Source organism: Theobroma umbraticum, unplaced genomic scaffold (genome assembly GCF_002168275.2).
Source record: "Theobroma umbraticum cultivar Fairchild unplaced genomic scaffold, ASM216827v3 scaffold_130.0, whole genome shotgun sequence".
Taxonomy (NCBI): domain Eukaryota; kingdom Viridiplantae; phylum Streptophyta; class Magnoliopsida; order Malvales; family Malvaceae; genus Theobroma; species Theobroma umbraticum.
Genome location: NW_018397264.1, coordinates 2,805,916 through 2,824,117, shown reverse-complemented (window position 1 = coordinate 2,824,117; position 18,202 = coordinate 2,805,916). Strand labels below are relative to the sequence as shown.

Below are 18,202 nucleotides of genomic sequence, written 5' to 3'. Positions count from 1 at the left end.
TGGCAAGGAGCAATCCAACCTATATCACCAGTGTTTAGCCAACCATCTTCATCTAGGGCTTGCCTCGTAGCCAATGGATTCTAATCCAAAACAATAACACAAATTCGTCATCTAGGATGCCACAAAAACTCATATGCATGTATATTCTACTGACAAACAATGAAAGTTTGATGCAGAATTCCTAGAAGACTAAAAGTCTTATACTCTTGTAATTCTTTCCTTTGTCCTTTTTTTTAAAGTTAATTCTTTCCTTCTTAATCTGAAACAAATATTGCTGTTTATTATATGCCAAAATAAAAAAAAAGGTATGTCTTATACTTGGTTTCATTCAGGTTTTTTAATTTTCTACAACACCAAAAACAGCAAATTTATTGGCTTTTTAATTACCAGAATCGAATCCTTAAACAGAACCCTCAATAACCTGAACTAAAAACTGAATAGGTTCAGTTTCTTGGTTTCAAGTCACCTGCCAACCTAGCACTCAGAAACATGAAAATTTTCCTTCTGTCCAAAAGCTTAACTTATGAAACAAGGGATATCCTATATACATGACCAATACTATAACAATGTTATTTCCTCATTTTGAATCACCAGGGGCTAATGCCTAAAATTTCTTGATTTTATCTTTCCTTTGCTTGGTAAAAAATAAATAAATAAAAGAAGTACAATACTCAGGCCGCATGTTATAAAAACTGCATCATATAAACATTTGCAAACATTCTGCACAAGCACTACGCTTTCATTGGTTATCTTCTTGAAGTAACACTTTCAATTCATTATTACCTTATAGTAACCTTTCATCACTTGTGGTCCTCTAACCTTTACAATGCCCTTGGAGCCAGGTGGGAGAACTTCATCAGTTTCAGAATCTACGATTTTGAATTCTGTGTGTTGAATTGGATGCCCAACTGAACCAAGAACCTTCAAAAGTCAAATCTGAGAGATTGTCATATGATGGAACACTCTTTCTAAAGGTAGAACAAATTTAGATAGGGCAAGAAGTACATGAATAACAGTAGACAACATGAAGATAACCTAAAAAAGAAACAATGGTAAAAAATAGAACAGTGAGAAGAGTTTATAGTCAAAATGGTTGTTCACTTAATATAGAAAATTTATACATAATGCACAGAAGGTTTATTTAGATAAACAATAAACATTTAAAGTTTTGGAAAGAGTTGGAGTTGAACCCAATAAGATACATTTAACTTGGAACAAGATTACGATAATGACATAGATTAGTAAGTCAATGCAACTAGGCGGTTTAGTGAGTATGTGTCTAACAAGGTTTTACCAAGGACGAGACAACTATTGTTTAGCTGACAAACTTCCATGCAAGCATCCCGTTGCACCTGGAAAATCTGCGTTTTGGTTCTATTTCAAGAATTCATTGTAGGGTAATATGGTATATAAAAATTTAGTCCCTTTTTTGCATTTCATCAAGAGAGATAAAGAAGTCTCAAACATCTGAAGTGTGACAGTGTAGTCACGAATGAGATGGTTGCAAGGTAAACGTGTCACCATTCTTTTCAACATGATAAAGCATTCCAGCAAGTCTGGGGTTCAACCCCCAGATACCGCAAAAATTTTGGGTTATCCCCTTAAAATCCATTGTACCAAAAAATCGAATTCCACACAACTCAACTAAGACTTTAATCCCAAAGCACCCTCATAGATCCCTTTCTTTTGATATGTGAGGATCCTAATCTTCCTAAGAACCTCATCAAGAAAAGGAAAGAAGATAGTACCTGCATGTACCTGTTGATCTCAAAAACATTTCTTTCATAATGCCTTGGATTTAGCAAAGTGAATTACCATTACGCAACAAATAATTCTGTCTAGGAGAATTTCTTCACATTGCTTATGAGAAATCACATGCACTATCACAGGTGGCATTGAAGAAAGAGATGATATCAATTAAAAATTGTAACAGAAAAAAATTAGGGGTGTCTTACATTACAGTTAGGTCGTCGAGCAGCAATGACAGGTGATGATTCTGTTAAGCCATATCCATTCTGCAATTTCACACCAATTGCCTGCATGTATGTGAATCCAAAAAATAAGAGACAATGACTACTGACCTTTTGATCAGCAAGCTAAGAAAGTATTAGCATCTAACCTCAAAAAACTTGTCAATATGCATAGGCAAACTTCCGCCCCCACTTATGCCAGCCTGGGGGATAAAGATAATAAAATAATCAATAAATCCCAGATCAGATATACTACAGATGATGAATATAGAAAAATAAGAGGCCCATCGCAATAAGGAATTTTGCACCAAAGAACAAACAACAATAAGAATTCCTCTCTTCTCTTTTTTTTTTTTTTGCTTTTTGCTTTTGGTTTTGGTTTTTTTTTAGGACAAAACATACAGATTCTGGTCAGTCAATAAATAGGGATAACATGAATAGCTTCAGATGAGAAAACATCAATAACAAGACCATATACGAAATAGATCAAACCTTTGATATTCCAATAGCAGAGTGAATTTTTTCATAGACAAGCTTCTTCGCTAACACATGCAATGGCCACAATATTGCAGCAATAATTCTTGCCCATAACCATTCTAACATGGATACAACATATGAAGGTTGCTTCTGATCCCTTGTTAGGCATAGTCCCTGTTAATCAAATAAAAGAAAAGCAATAATTGAAAGGAAACAAGTAACTAACTAAAGAACACTTAGTATTCAGCAAGTGTTATAGTTTGGAGCAGAGGAAGACATTTAGAAGAACTATATGCGTTCTCTAATAGATGATGGTTTTAATTTCCTTTAGTCAGTTTGGTCGATGCAATAGGCTGCCAGACTAGTCACCATATGCTGACGGAAAATTTTATTCAGCTAGTTATGGGGAAAGAATCATCAATTAATTAACCACATAAACAGAAATGTATTAACACTGATCACACAATTAAGAGAAGTTTAATAATTTTACCAAACAGAATTGCTTAAACAATAATTTTATTAGAAAGGAGCATTTATATGATCGTCCCCAGTTCTTTGGGGAGAGGGAAGGAAAAGGGGTTGTAAGTTAAGTTTCAGGAACTCTGTGATTTTTGTTAAATCTTTGGCTTTGAAATAAAATAATTAAGGGCATAAGATAAAATTGGCTTCTATTTCCCACTTATCTCATTTTATAGGTTTAAGGCTTTACAAAATAAAATCATAGGAGAGTGAGGGTCACTATTAGAAGAACATAAAGCATAAATCTGCACCACTCAATTTTAGTTTCATAAACTTTGTAAATGGCTTGAAGATATGAGAAGAGTTGCTCAGTGTCACACCTTGTAAATTCTCTTCAACTCCATGTATGCCAAGCTTACCCTTATGAATGTAAGTGCTATAAATTTACGAGCTGTGGAGCTTGTGTAAATCTGCTTTTGAATCCCACTGCAAGGTAATCCGTTAAATTTAAAGGCTGCATTTAGAAGCCAAAAGTTTCCTGACACAACTGATTTGAACAGGAGTCTCATCATGACAGTATAATTATCATTTAACTCCAGATATTTTAGCTATGCAAATATGTCCAACAAACAGGAAGAGCGAGGAACTTTATTGACCAAAAAATATTTAAGTTTGATTCAATTGAGTTAGTATTTAATAAACTAATCGTGTATAATGCAACTGGAGCTTCTAGAATTAATCTAAAATTCCAAACATAACCCCTATATCTGAGAAAATGCCTATCAAGACACATTCCGATGTGGTTCTATTTCAGCTTCACGCTGAAAATAAACATTTTTTTTATGAACTGAACTTGTGTGCACCAACCATGTTTAAAAGACAACAGACTAAACCAAATCAACCAAGCTAGTTAAATAAGAATCATCATATTGGCCAACATAGTGCTCTAAAACTGTCTCCTTACCCATCATACTTCAACAAAAGTTTTAAAACCTTATGAGTATTACTTTTTCAATACCACAAGAATATGTGATAAAAAGCATCAAGAAAATTTGATATGAAAGATTCCTAGTACAATCTAAGATCTGTTCAAGAGATCACTTCTCAGCAAGAGTTTATCTCAGTAGATTGTATAGTGAGGAAATTTAAGTTTGATCTTTTAATTCTTAAACATGCAGAGGAATTTTTTTCCACAAGATGCTTATACCAGATATAGTTTATCGCATTCATTAGATAAATTACAAGATTGAAAACTGATGGAACACAAAGTTATAGCACAAATGGGGGAAGCACTTAGAATAAGTATGTTTCCATTTTTAAGGGTGAGTTTAAGAGAACCCAGTATCCATCAAAATTGAAATGGTAAATAAAATAATTTTAGATTGTTTCCTGGAAAGTGTCCCCAAAATCTTGGCTGATGGTGATTCATCAACAATGTAGAAATCCTGAGTAAAAGACTTACCCGTAGAGTGTCTCATACACTAAGGGTACAGATATCAGGTAGTGTGGCTGATAATGTCTCAAATCATCCTATAAGCAAAACCAAAATATGTAATTAACTTATAAAGAAGTAATAAACTAATAATCATGGCATGTAGAGAATTGATACATTTACCACTTAGAACATGACAGTTGAGAAGTAAAACTGAAATTTGCAATTTTTCCATTTATTCAGAATCAATTTAAAAACTTTCATCTTTTTAAACAAAACATTATAATCCTACACAACCAAAAAACATTACCTTCAAATTTCTCACTGTTGTATATACTTGCTCAATTCCATGCGTAAATATGAAATATTCACAAGCTCGCTCATATGCGTGCCAAGAAGGAAGCATGCTTAGAAATCTATCCCCAGCTTCAGCAGGTACGACATCCCACAAATTCCTTATCTAAAAAATAATCCAGATAAAAAATACTATTATACAGCAGATTAGATTAAGCAGGATGTTGCTTTCAATGATAACAAATGAAATAATTAAATCTTATCTACTGAAAAATAAGCACAAATACACAGCTTCGGCAACGTCAGACAGTCTAGTTTGGAACAACCAGGACATCAAAGTGCCCTGCATCAACTTGGGCCAGTCTAGGTTTGGAAAAACCTGGACTTAAAAACATATATGATGCCAGTTACAAACAATTAAACTTTAATAACCCACTGACAACTCCAGCAGAACTTTGCCCAGAAAATAATTTCATTAATAGATCATTACAAACCATTTTGCTGTATTCATTAATTTATCACTAACATCCCAGCATTTTACTTCAGATGATCCAGAAATGGGTCAGTACTCAATTAAACATTTTTTTTTTGGAACTTTCCAAAATTAAAATACCTAAAAGGCATGGTAATCAAAACTAAGCAGTTACCTGGTGTAATAAATTCTTATGTGTAAGCATAACACCTTTTGGATTGTCAGTGGTTCCGCTTGTATATACAAGGGTAGCAACATCATCTGAGCCAATGGCTTCATATATGTAACCTTGTCCTGAAATCACCTTAATTAGTCCACTGCTACAATGCTTATCAAGGAATTGGGAATTCACAAACGGATAAGTTCATAAGATATAAGATTCAGATCATTGATAGTGTCCTTTTCCCCCACATACACTCTTAGTTATCCTAGTTGCAACCGTTGTATTCATTCATATTTTTAACCAGTTAGCTATCATGTATTCAAAAAAAAAAAAAAGCACTGCAATCACTAATACACTTCTCGTTAAAATGTTGACTCATAGTAAAACAATATGGTTTAGATAAGTTGCACAACATGTATGATTAAACTACAGTAACATACAAACAACCATACAAGTGTCATCAAGTACATAGTGGTTACTTAGGACTGGATGAAATTTTAGGTAATAAAGATGAAGAATATGGAGGACATATATAGAATAAGGTGCTCCCACCCTTCATCCCCTCGCTCATTGCTGCTATAAATTTTTCAAGTGCAGACATCCCAGATTGTCTCACCATCTCAGTGAATGCAAATTTTTAAATTGGCTTACCACCAATAAAATTAAAATAAGAAAAGCTCCCAACTCTGTGTTAATTCAAGTAAAAGAAAATTTTAAAATAACATCATGTAGGATATTGGGAGCAGGGAATCTCCATCTTCAATTTATCTTTAGGACTAGCTGGCCCAAATTTTAAATACAAGTTCATGAGTATATGCATCACCTAGCAGCCCTAAATTCATCATAAATTGAGTTTGTTTGAGAAAACACAACTAAAATCAGAAGTCCTACTATGACCCAGTGACAGGTCAAAATTTGTTTAAAACCAATCATCTGCACATGCAAAATGTACAGCTAATCCAAAAAAAATGTATAAAAAGGTTGCAAAATGATTTTGATTCCAAAGCTTCGTTCTAGACATATAAGATCTTGATTTCTGTTCAATTGACACCTCAGGTAGCCAAACAGCAAAACAACACAGAAGCACATACGAAAATACATTATTAAAACAATGAACTTGAGGATAACAAAGTGAAAGGTAAAATATATGATCCAAAATTTGAACACAGTAAATCAACCTACTAGCATCAAGAGAATCAGTAAGAGCAACACGGCTTTCTCTTCCTAACTCCATGATCTCCTTATAACTGAATATAGGCACGCCCTGTGTTTCACCACTGGCCAGGCATGATTTCTCACCCCAAAGTAGAACAATAAATCTCATTGTTGCATTCGAACAAAATGTTCCAGCAAGACGATTGAAAAATTCGGGATTGTCCACAACAAGCCCAACACTGCCATAATAATAACATAGAATCAGCAACTTCTGTAATACCAATTACAATGAAGGCACGGTAGTCCAGATAATGAAAACTTAAGAAGCATTTGTAACTTCACAAAATAAAATGAATAAATAAATAAATAACAGTGGATCAAAAGACATGAAGGCTTCTGGGTGTATCAACTGTCCATGAGAATAATCATTACTTCTTGAAAACATGTTTTCTCATGAATATATGCAAATTATATCTGTGTTATCAAATTGACAAGATAGAATACTACAAATCATTAGTATTAACCAATGCTCAATGAAGGGTAAATCCCACAAGAGGATGGCTCCTGAAGACATGCATGCAGATGTAATCTAAAGAGCAGATTGGTGCTCAAGTACACAATAAAAATGAGATAGCCAGTCCACATAGGTTAACATTGAAATGAATTCTAAGGATATCCATCCAACTTAAACAAAACACAGCCTTCCAGGACATGTTTTGTTTACAAAAACAAGATAAGTAGAGAAGTTTACTCAAAAGAAAAAAATTAAAGGTTTTTTCTGTTACAAATTTAAATATTATATAAAATCACTTAATTGATAATTCAAATATAATCAAAACCTTTCCGAATGATTGTATATGTGTAAAAGCTCTTCCATAGCTGATCTTGACCCTCTGACAACATTAATTGCTCCCATTGCCATTATACCTTGGCCAAAGTAATGCACTGATATTATTTTCAAAATTCAGAAATTCGACTACTAATAAAGTTGTGACTGAGTGAAAGATAAAAGAGTTCCTGCATATAATATTAACCTGTATTAAAGACTGTAATAGTAATAATGAATATTACCTCCACTTCCATACAAAAACACAGAAGTTTCAAGACTTAAGAGGAATAGATCTTCTGTCTACAGGGAAATCTTTTGCCTCTCACAAGAAAAAATGAGATCATAAAAGAACACCTTTGATGGTTATAACTGCAACCATACAAAATTTACAAAAAAAAAAGAAAGAAAAGAAATCCAATTTATTCGGGAAAAATACAAAGAACTCAGTGTTCCAGTAGGAAACAGGTATGCCAGAAAAACCGAATTTGATGCTGCAAAAGGACTGAAGTGTAAGCCATCTTGCTCTAAAAATAGATAAAGTGAAATGCATGGTGACTAATAGGTGGTTTGCCTTTTGAATTCAATGGAAGTGGTGCAACTAGAAATGAAATAGAAGATATATGGCTAAGTCTTACTAAATAGAGAAAGCATGTGTTACATGGTTGCAGGAGCTTTAAAAGTTAAGCAGAATTATTGCTAGAATTCAAAATTCACACATTTTAGGCTCTTGATATAATTGCACATCAACCACCTTTTCTGTTAATCCATGTGCCAGTCCATTCTCAGTTGTTTATATACAAAACACTCTCTTCTTCCTTCACCAGTTCTAAGAAACAGATTTAAGTACTCCCAATTCAAAAGCAAATAAAGGAATCCATATAAAGCCAGAGTCCTACCATTGGAAACAGAAAAATGGATCATATGTGTACTGTACACTAGGAATCACATGATTAGATTGGATATACTAACGCAAGTACACAACCAGCAACCTTATCTTATAGCTATTGGACTTAAGCAAGCAAGTTACTGGCAAATTACAAATGATATACACCTTGATCTGAAACAAGCCACCGGCTTGAATTATCAGCAAAAAGGGCAAGCTTATCTTCTGGCTTTAATCCAATTACCCTTAAACCTTCAGCAAAGTCTAATATTTCCTGCTCCAGCTGCATCATTGAAGGAGTTGAAAATTAGGCAATCGGAAAGATATGATGACATGTTTTGCATAAAAATTGGAAAAGCTACATTACATGAACAACTAGAACAATTTGAGATGATTAAAGTAAAAAAAGTTAAGTAGTTTTAGATATTAATTTAGCTAATTCTGCAGCTGGCTTCTCTTTTCTATTTCAATGTATACTTTAATTAGTCTTATGGTAAATTATAGAAGAATAAAACTAAAATTTACCTGTATATAAGTCATCGTGGAAGGTGGGTCATGGTATGGATCAACCACTGCTACTTGATCACCATACTTTTCTGCTGAAGACCTCCAAATGTCAGGGACTGCTTTCCATTCATCAGAGACCACTGCATCATTACTTGATAGTGATGCTTTTTCTAGTAAAGGTGAGCACCTTCTTATCTGCAACTCCTGTGTCTAGGACAAGAAAAAGAAACACAGGCAGACAGTAAGATCCCAAGTTATACTTCCTCTGGCTCGTCAGAATGAGTATAAAAGTGTAAAAAGTTTAGCAAGGAAAAGAAATTTTCAAAGCTTTGAGAAAACATATACTAACACCCAGTTAAAAGGTTGCAATAACACCAGCAAGTTCAGGCTAACTATGAGAGTATGGCACAGGGATCTAGATGGAATTTGAAGTTTTGAAGCTTCAAGGGATAATAATTAACGCAGATAAAGACACCAAGGAGCGGGCTTATTGGCAGCAATGATACATAAAAATAGGCAATCCAGATTACAAGTGGATTAACAATGCAATGGCTTGGTTCATATGCTGTTGGTTTAAAAGTGAAATACAGGGTTAAACCATGAACACTAGGATACAGGCAATGCCCCTATGAACTAGTAAGACAGCAATATCACTTCTGAAACACTTAAAAGGAAAAGGAAAACTTATTTTTCAAGAAAAAGAATGACTACAAGGCAAGTAAATATTAAGATATTGTTTGGTAGTTACTTTGGGTACTTGCTTTTGCTTCCAAAAGGAAAAGGTAAAAAGCACTTGATACCAAGCAAACAAAATTTGTGAAAAATTAAAAATTAAAAATGAGGGAAAAAAACACATGATTTAATTTTGGGTTATTATTCCATACACCTGTATTTGAGTTTTTGAACTCCACAAGTGGGGTTATAGGATTGCCATAAGTCCATCTAGTAAATTTATTAATTTCCTTAGTTTTAGCCCAATGGACATGTGGCAACCCTTTAAACTTGCTTGTGGAGTTCTAAAACTCCACCAATGGTGTATAGGATATTTTTCCTTCACCTTTTATACAGAGGAATTGTGGTAGAATTAGGGGTGAATTTTAGTCATTTATTCATTTCAATCAACCACAAGTTCGGTTTCTACTAGTATTTGGTACAGACAAATAGCAAAAAGAAACCAAAAAAAGGAAGCCTTAATTACTAGGAAGGACCATGTCATACCTCTTGAGGTGATGTCCTGGATTATTGACTTTTCCGTAAAATTGGAAGGTAAGGACCATGTGATATGTTGAAATCTCTTAATAATATGAGGGAAAACTTGAGGTTATGTCCTGGATTATTGACTATGCCATAAAAATCAATCCCCAATTAACTTCATCGGAGCAGGCATTAAATTATCCTTAACTTTCGCCTATTCTACTTTCTGGAACTCTTTTAAGCAGTTTGAAATTATCCTATTGGTTCAAAGGTTTTATTCTAAACTCAGCATTTATTAAGTCCATTCAAATTCAAATTCAACAGTTAATATACACTTAAAAAAGGGAATTAGAAACAGAAAGGTTACAAAATTGACGGACAGAACTGATTAAAAAAAAAGAAGAAAACAACTTGCAGAAGTTGAAGACATCCAAAACCTTATCTTTTCATAATTCTGACAAGAACCCATCAAAGCCTATTATCTGCTATGATCACATAATAATTCAGCAAAAAATCAAAGAGTTAGAAAAAGGGGAGTTTGAGAATCACCTTAGATTCACAGAAAACTCGAAATTTAGATCCTGGGGAGACCCGGAACCTGACTCCAGGGAGCTTTGTAACCAAAGTTTTGGAGCAGTGCAATTTAGAACGAGAGAAAAGAAACCGAACAGAGTTATTACAATTATCAAAAGATGTTAAGGACAACATGGTTTCCATTCTCTTTTCACAAGATGAAGAACAGCAAGAAGAAGAAGCTGTCTTTATGGGATTTATCGAAGTTCCCAACATTTTAACGTGCAAAAGGGAACGTAGAGACAGAAAGAGAGAAGGAAGAAGGCAACCAAGTTATCGGGGGTTTTGTCAGGAGTGAATGATGCGATCTTGTAAGTGGCTTAAGTTAATAGAAAAAACATCATCATGGGATGACATCTGTCGTACAAACCAAACAAAATTTAAGAAAAAAACCTTAAAACGAGAAAAAAAAAAAGCATCGCTATCGGCATCGACTAGTGTATTAGTATTACATTGTTTTTCTAACCGTATAATTATGAAGATAATAAAGATATTTCTAGGTACAATTATTTCTTGCTTTTTTTTATTGGTCCATTTCCTTTTCTTTAATTAGCTTAGCTAATGCTTAAAAAGAGAAATTACTTGAAGATCCATCAGTATTTGGAATTGCGATCGGAAAAAGGTAGCCATTACCAATTTACCGGTGACTGCATCTTTTCTTTTCTTTTTTTTTTCTATTGCTGCACTTTCATTATCTGTCAGTGGTTTAATAAATCAAGTAATCTTCCTTAAAAACCGAGTATCTACCATGGTTTATAGTCACTGCATAGCTGCTTTTCAACATCCTATCATCCAGGGCATCTGTTTCTTGTGCTGAAGGGCATCTCCTTCGTAGGGTTCCTTTTAAATTATTAATTAATTATCATTAAATATATTTTCATAACATTAATATAAACGATAAAAAATATTATATAATTAAATTATAATATCAAATTAATACATCATATCATCATATATATCAATATATCATATCACTATTAATTATGATATATTAATATTACGTAATATAAAATAATAAATAATATTTTAATAAAATTAATTATAATTTAAAATAAAAATAATAATTTATTTAATTTAAAATAAAAAATTAATGAAATAAATTAAAAATATTTAAAAATTTAAATTTTTTTAAATAATTTAAAAAAAATAAATGTTATATCATTACTTTTAAAAACTTGATGTGGTCCTCACTGAAAATCTTCTTCTAAAGTGCAAAATTTAACACCTCTGCCATTGGACGCCAACATCAAAGTGGTTGACACTGTGATCCTACAAGACTACCTTCCTAGTTTCAATTATATGTCCTTCAACACTTGTCACAATTTGGCGGTTGGCATTTACTAACTTGCCGACCTTTATTCCAACCTATTGAACCTCTCTGCATTAAATTTTACTAGAGCATGCACTCGGGTCTCTTTGCTTCAACATCTTTGCTCTTTCTCTCTATCTGCCCTCCACGTGGTTAACTGTGAACTCTTTACACCTCCCTCTTTCTCTCTCTTTGTTTCAACATCTTTTCCCTGTCACTCCATCTGCCCTCTGTGTGATCATCTCTAAAATGCCATTAGAGCTTCCTTTTAAATATGTTATAAATATCTATATATAAAAACTTTAAGCTACAAAATAAAAAGTAATTTTCTTTATACACATAACTCTCGTTATTTGAACTCTAGATTTTTAAAATGAAGACTCAAATTATAATTGTTGAAGTATCCTCTTAAATACAATTGTGTTTTTTTTTTAATATTTATTAGAAAATGCAAAAACTTAACAAATGAGCCTAATACTTGAATACTAAATCATAATTAATATCCCGTACTCAAAGAAAACAAGAAAATAATGTTTTTGTTTATCCTATATTATCACTCTCGATGACAAGTTTCAAAAGAACGTAAAAGTAAATTGTTTTTGGATAGGGATGAGCAAATGGGAGAATTGAATTGTTTGATCCACCATATTTAAAGATAAAAACGAACCAACTATTTTTAAAATATTGATCAAAATCGATCAAATATAAAAAAGGACCAAACCTACCAAACATAAAATTAGCATGGTTGTCTCATTTGCGACCAATAGACCAAAATTAAATTACTATAATTATAATTTATATATGTATATATAATACCTTAAAATATTTTAAATATATTATTAATTAAGTTTACTATTAATTCTTTTTAATGTTTATTAATATATATACATATATATATATATATAAACAACTAATTTGGCTTTTTGGATGGATTAGTTCAAAAATTTTAAAGCTGAGAATTAACCAAAAAATCAATTGAACCAAATATTTTGGATCAATTAATCCAATGGACCAATTAGATTAAATCATTTTACTCAAATCATATTTGGTTTGGGTGAGTAATTAGTCTAGATTGATTTTGCTCACCTCTAACCACTAGAGGTAAGTAAATGGGTGATTTGATCTATCATACTTACCAAATGAATCAAATATTTTTTAAAAAAGTTTAAAACAAATCAAATATAAAGAAAGACTAAACCAATCAAACCGACCAAACATAGAATTAATTTGATCGGATTGGTTTTGGACTAATGGATCAAAATTTTATCATTTTTTTTACAAATTATAATATTAAAACTTATAAACTTTATCCATAATTATAAAATATACATATTATGTATAAATTAAATTTATGTGTATATATAATATATTACTTTATTATATATATAAAATTAATGACATAACTTATATGTTATAATATTTTAATTTTTATATCAAAGTTTGTATTAATAATAACTAATTATAAATAATATGTTATGAAAATTAAGACGATTATTAATAAAATTATTAAGTATAATCATATAAATAAACTCTATTATAAGTTACAGTAATGTTTATATATAAATTAAATAGATGTATATATACATCTATAATATATTACTTTATTATGTATATATGAAATTAATGACACAACTTATATATTATAATATTTTATAATAAAGTTTGTATAAATAATAACTAATTATAAATAATATGTTATAAAAACTAAGGTGATCATTAATAAGGTTATTAAGTATAATCATATAAATGAAGTTTATTATAAGTTATAGTATTGTTTATATATAAATTAAATATATATAATATTTTTATAATTATATATGTTCATAATATTTTATATTACGAACTATTACCAAGACATAATAATTACAACATACTAATATATAGAATATTTATTATCATATATTATAATATTATCTTATAAGTTATATCATTTAAAATATATAACTCGTAATTTTATATTAATACAGATTTATTTATAAATATATAATTAAAATTACATTATTATAATTATGATTTATATACATATAAATTAATAGATTTTAAGTATATTATTAATTAAGTTTATCATCAATTCTCCTCAATATATATAAAAATATTATATATATTAATACATATAAATATATATATAATTAGTTTAGTTTTTTTGGATAAATTGGTTTAAAAATTTTAAAACTGAGAATCGATCCAAAAATTAATTAAACTAAATATTTTAGATCAATTAATTTAATGAATCAATTAAATCGAACCATTTTATTCAATTGCATTTGATTTTAATAAGTAATTGGCTTGATTTAGATTTGCTCATCCCTGCTAACCACGACTACCCCCATCGATTATCCCACCGGGTTTGAAAATTTTATAATATTATTAGTTCATCACGCCTATTCCATCTAAACCTCGTCTATAATTTTGTCCGATCATAGTTTGTTACTAGGGAGCTTCCCTCACATTAGAGAAAAGAAGAAAAAAATAAAACAAAGACAAGGAATTAACACAACATTTTAGACCTACCCGACGTATTTGCCTGTAACAGTGTCCGCAAAGATAGTTCGGCTTCTTTTCTTTTCACCTCGGAGAAGAAGCATTAAAAGTAATAAATATATTTATTATTATTGAATCAAATATTATAACAATCACATCCAAACATCATTGATTCAACAACATTTTAGACTTAAATCATATGACTTTCAAAAATTTATATTTACTCTTATATAAGTCTTAATGTAGTATCACAACTTGGAATGATAAGAAAAAGTCTGTGTTGACAAAATAACACAATTAATTGACTGAATTGTAGTTTAGTTTATTTAAAGTTTCTTAATTAAATTGTTTAATGCTTGAAATGGGCAGAGCATTGGATTGGTAGCGTTTTCCGGATTATCAATCAGGTAACAAGGTAGGAGAAGATTAACATTCAAGCTAAGAGTTGAATGGAGAAAAGATAGTAATAATTTTATATGATTCAGTCCTTAGTTTCTTTTTCTAATTTGATGTCAGAAACACCGTTGTTCCCTTACAAAAATCTGAGTTAACAATAGTCTAACAGAAGAAACATGAGACCAGTTCCTGGTTATTAAACTTCGCCAGCTCTGTATTCCTTTGCCAGAATTGCTTGAGCTTAAATCATCTTCACAGAATCAGAGAGTCACGCTTGGGAACTTGCAGCGTCCACGACCTGCTCAAAAGAATCAATTACATATATCCCCAATAACAAGAATAAATTTGAACAGACACAATAGAGAGGAGGAAATTAGTACTACCAAATTGTTCTGTTCAACCTATTCTGTAATTTTCCTAACTAGACAATCAAGAAATCTTACTTGGGTTTACCGTTGTCTGTCTAGCTAATCCATTGAAGTTGCAAGTTGCCCCCTGGCTTCGAAACTTTGCCCAATATGAGCTAAATGCATAACTCGAATGCCAAAATACTGATATTGGCTCATAACACTCTTTTCCTGGACTCAACGCTGCACAAGTCTGAGTATCCTGGCTACAAGCATAGGTCAATGCAGAGGACAAGTTCATCAGATTGGCGCCTGGCGCCACCTCGCACCAAACCTTCCCTTTATAAGGCACGTTATTTTGAGCTGGAGGCAGTGGCTTGTAGTCAGGGACAAGTCGCTTCCCGGTGAGATCAATGTCGTAAATAGCTCTTCCATTTGAATGCAGCAAGCCCCAATGCCTTTCTGTTCCTGGACCCGTCTTTTGGTTTTCTTCATATAGGGAGAAAATAAATGTTGGTATGACTAAACCAGGTCTAGCTGGGGTCCCCAATGGTGGTTTGGCAGTCATCTTTCGAATGAGATTTCGGTTATAAGTGGCTGCATTGTAGATATTTGCCCCCACTTGATCAACATCCCCTGCAGTAGGCCAGCCTGTTTCAGCTATTGCTAGTCGGATATTGGGGTATCCAAGCTTTTCCATGGCGAAAGTAACTGAGTCAAGCATTTCGTCTAGGAGATTTGTGTAAACTAAGCCACTGCCAGGGTCAGTGTGGTTTACATTTCCTCCAAAAAGAGCAAAATCTAAGCTGATGTTCATTGGATTAGCAGACCATGGAAAATAAGGGTAAACATCAAGGAAAAAAAAGGATTTGCTCCCGTTCAAGAATTTCAGCAGCGGTGCCATCACAGTGTCTGAAATATCAGACCGGAACGTACCGTCTGATGGTGGGAAAGTTGATTGCAGTATGTCCATTGCTAGAGGTGTACCGATCTTGATATTTTTAATATCATTAGCACTCAGAGAATTCTTAATTCTACGCATTGCAGGCACAAGGTGACCCCAAATTGTCTGATCTTGTTTCGAAACATAGCTGAGGACTTCATTGCCAACCAAGACGAACCGGATATTGGTATTCGGGTAAGCTAGGACATTGTTTCGGACCCATTGCTCTGCTGCTGTTTGGCTTGAAGAAATTAGGACTATGTCCTTGTTGGGGACCATAATGGCCATATCAATATTGGTTCCTGAAAAGAGTTTCAATATTTCAGGGTCAGAATCATAGAGCTTTACACGGCCTGCATTCATGGATTTCATGATCTCAATGGATTGATAAGGGGATGGCAAATTGTCCCCTTGTCGACCATAATTTATTCCAATCTTGCTTGAGATTTCTGCCACTGTTAAGTAAAAGAAAGCAATGTTCATAAAACTGTAGACAATAAAATAAAATAAAATGAAATTTTGTGTATGGAATACTTACAGGAGACAGCAAGAAGAGAAGACAAGAGGAGAGCAAGAAGAGCCATTTCTGAGCTTTTTCCGATTGTACTGAACTGGTTTTGCCCCCAAAGTGTTCTGTGCTTTTAAAGAGAAAAGAAGAGAAAGCCAAGAATGGATGAATTAAGTAGAAAGTAGCTAGATTGTTCCATACACACGAAATGCTTTCTTTAGTTGAATGATATTTGCGAGTGCCTCCAAAACAAAGTGAAGTTCTTTTGTTTATTCCAAGCAAGAAAAGGCCACGAACCAAAGATATATGCCTATGGTAAAGTAATAATGGCTCACTTGTAAAGGAAAAGCTAAAGATTATGAAGTAAAAGTATATATGGGGTGTCTTCTTATTTTCTTGGGTTTGTTAATTTGTTTCAAGCTAGGTAGTTGTACACAAGTGAGAAAACAGATAAGGCTAATCTTGTGATCAATTAAGGTTTTAATTAGACCTTAAAATTTTAGCCCAGGTTTATTGGCCAAGAGAGGGCAGCATAAAGATTTATCTGAGTATATATATCATCACCAATTTTTGTTAATTACATCCGTTTGCCTTTTATAGAAAACAATGTCAATTTTTTATTATATTGCAAATTTTCCATAAATTCAATAAAGTTAATGGCTTAACCATTAACTTTGGAATTTATTCCTGGCTTTCAACTAAAGTCATCTACCTCCTTGTTATAATAATATAATATAATCATAAGAACACCCACTGCCCCAGTGCAATGGTCACCTCACATCAATTTATTCATGATTTCAGCAACAAAAATTCAATCTAATAAGATAATAATATTGTAAATCAAAAAGAAGCAAATATAGTAACAAAATTACAAATAACTTAATAACCTTTTCTTCCAATGCCTCTCGTATGTGCTAGGACTTGGAATTATATTCGTCTATAACATTCACTTTAGAGGACACTATTCGAGAGGGCAAGCTCCGGATTTCAAGAAAGTTTGTGACAAAATATGGAGAAGATTTATCAAGTCCAGTACTGCTCCTCGCTCCAAGTGGTGCTTGCTACTGGCATGTTGAGCTGACAAAATCTGATGGTGATGTTTGGTTGCAAAATGGCTGGAAGGAATTTGCTGAGCATTACTCTTAGAAGAATGGGCATTTCCTGGTTTTTGAAGTATGAAGGGGATAGTAATTTTCAGGTACTCATACTTGATATGAGTGCCTCAGAGATAGAATATCCGCATATTAGTCATACTAAGGATCGCAAGAGCGATGAACAATGTCAAGAACCTAGCAAGGAAGAAGCTAAAGATGATTCCTCTGTTGAAAAATTGTATGAGACTCCTCCAGGCAGGAAAACGAGACAGAGATCACGACCACCATGTTTACATCCTTGTAAGATAGTGAGAAGAACCACTTCAGCAGATAAAAGTAAGTGCAATTTTACATGAGAAATTCTGACTCCTGCTCTAAGCTTAATATGGGTGCAAATCTAGTGGGTTTTAACTACAAAATTTCAAGAAAATGATAACTCACCTATTTTACGAAAGATTTTTGGGGCATGTATCATTCTTTACCAGTAGGTTTCAACTTGTGCTTTAATTAGTTTGGATAAAGAGTTTTAACTAACCTTTCTGTCTTGTGTTATTTAAAGAGTTTCAACTTGTGTTTTCCATATATAACGCTGTTGCAAGTCTTTAGACTTGGATAAGGAGACTTGTTACCGCCATATGGCTATAGGACCATAACATATACACCGTTCGCAGTCGTTGTTCGTCTGGGACTCCGAGAGAGTTGCTGTTCCTACCCCT

The 18,202-nt window shown here is 32.6% G+C and overlaps 2 protein-coding genes across 3 annotated transcripts in view; both read right to left on the bottom strand.

Annotated features, from left to right (window-relative positions):
• The window catches only part of LOC110421402 (putative acyl-activating enzyme 16, chloroplastic), an 11,602-nt gene extending 840 nt beyond the window's left edge, over positions 1 to 10,762 (bottom strand). Inside the window, exons 1-14 of the mRNA XM_021435001.2 lie at positions 10,385 to 10,762; positions 8,660 to 8,851; positions 8,303 to 8,417; positions 7,262 to 7,349; positions 6,450 to 6,661; positions 5,280 to 5,398; positions 4,649 to 4,798; positions 4,369 to 4,436; positions 3,287 to 3,392; positions 2,463 to 2,621; positions 2,120 to 2,173; positions 1,956 to 2,036; positions 784 to 921; positions 5 to 80 (exon numbers count right to left, since the gene is read on the bottom strand). Of these exons, the coding sequence (XP_021290676.1) occupies positions 5 to 80; positions 784 to 921; positions 1,956 to 2,036; positions 2,120 to 2,173; positions 2,463 to 2,621; positions 3,287 to 3,392; positions 4,369 to 4,436; positions 4,649 to 4,798; positions 5,280 to 5,398; positions 6,450 to 6,661; positions 7,262 to 7,349; positions 8,303 to 8,417; positions 8,660 to 8,851; positions 10,385 to 10,624 (1,798 nt within the window). The 5' untranslated portion in view covers positions 10,625 to 10,762. The remainder of the gene's footprint in view (positions 1 to 4; positions 81 to 783; positions 922 to 1,955; positions 2,037 to 2,119; positions 2,174 to 2,462; positions 2,622 to 3,286; positions 3,393 to 4,368; positions 4,437 to 4,648; positions 4,799 to 5,279; positions 5,399 to 6,449; positions 6,662 to 7,261; positions 7,350 to 8,302; positions 8,418 to 8,659; positions 8,852 to 10,384) is intronic.
• Positions 10,763 to 14,657: 3,895 nt separating this feature from the next.
• Positions 14,658 to 16,562, bottom strand: LOC110421185 (putative glucan endo-1,3-beta-glucosidase A6). 2 transcript variants are annotated; one of them, XM_021434697.1, is made up of 3 exons: positions 16,423 to 16,562; positions 15,038 to 16,339; positions 14,658 to 14,892 (listed from the first exon to the last, which is right to left on the bottom strand). In XM_021434697.1, the coding sequence occupies exons 1-3, from the start codon at positions 16,466 to 16,468 to the stop codon at positions 14,855 to 14,857; spliced, it is 1,386 nt and encodes a 461-aa protein (XP_021290372.1). In that variant the 5' UTR covers positions 16,469 to 16,562; the 3' UTR covers positions 14,658 to 14,854. The 2 variants fall into 2 exon arrangements, with proteins under 2 accessions (XP_021290372.1, XP_021290373.1); XM_021434698.1 differs by having other exon boundaries at positions 15,038 to 16,186; positions 16,423 to 16,448.
• Positions 16,563 to 18,202: the final 1,640 nt, after the last annotated feature.

Excerpts from the sequence above, each read along its gene's own strand:
- LOC110421185 (XM_021434697.1), bottom strand. The coding sequence starts at position 16,468 with ATGGCTCTTCTTGCTCTCCTCTTGTCTTCTCTTCTTGCTGTCTCCT. Across the intron at positions 16,340-16,422 it reads TTCTCTTCTTGCTGTCTCCT|TGGCAGAAATCTCAAGCAAG; the intron begins GTAAGTATTCCA and ends TTTACTTAACAG. Across the intron at positions 14,893-15,037 it reads ACAGACAACGGTAAACCCAA|GTCGTGGACGCTGCAAGTTC; the intron begins GTAAGATTTCTT and ends TCTTTTGAGCAG.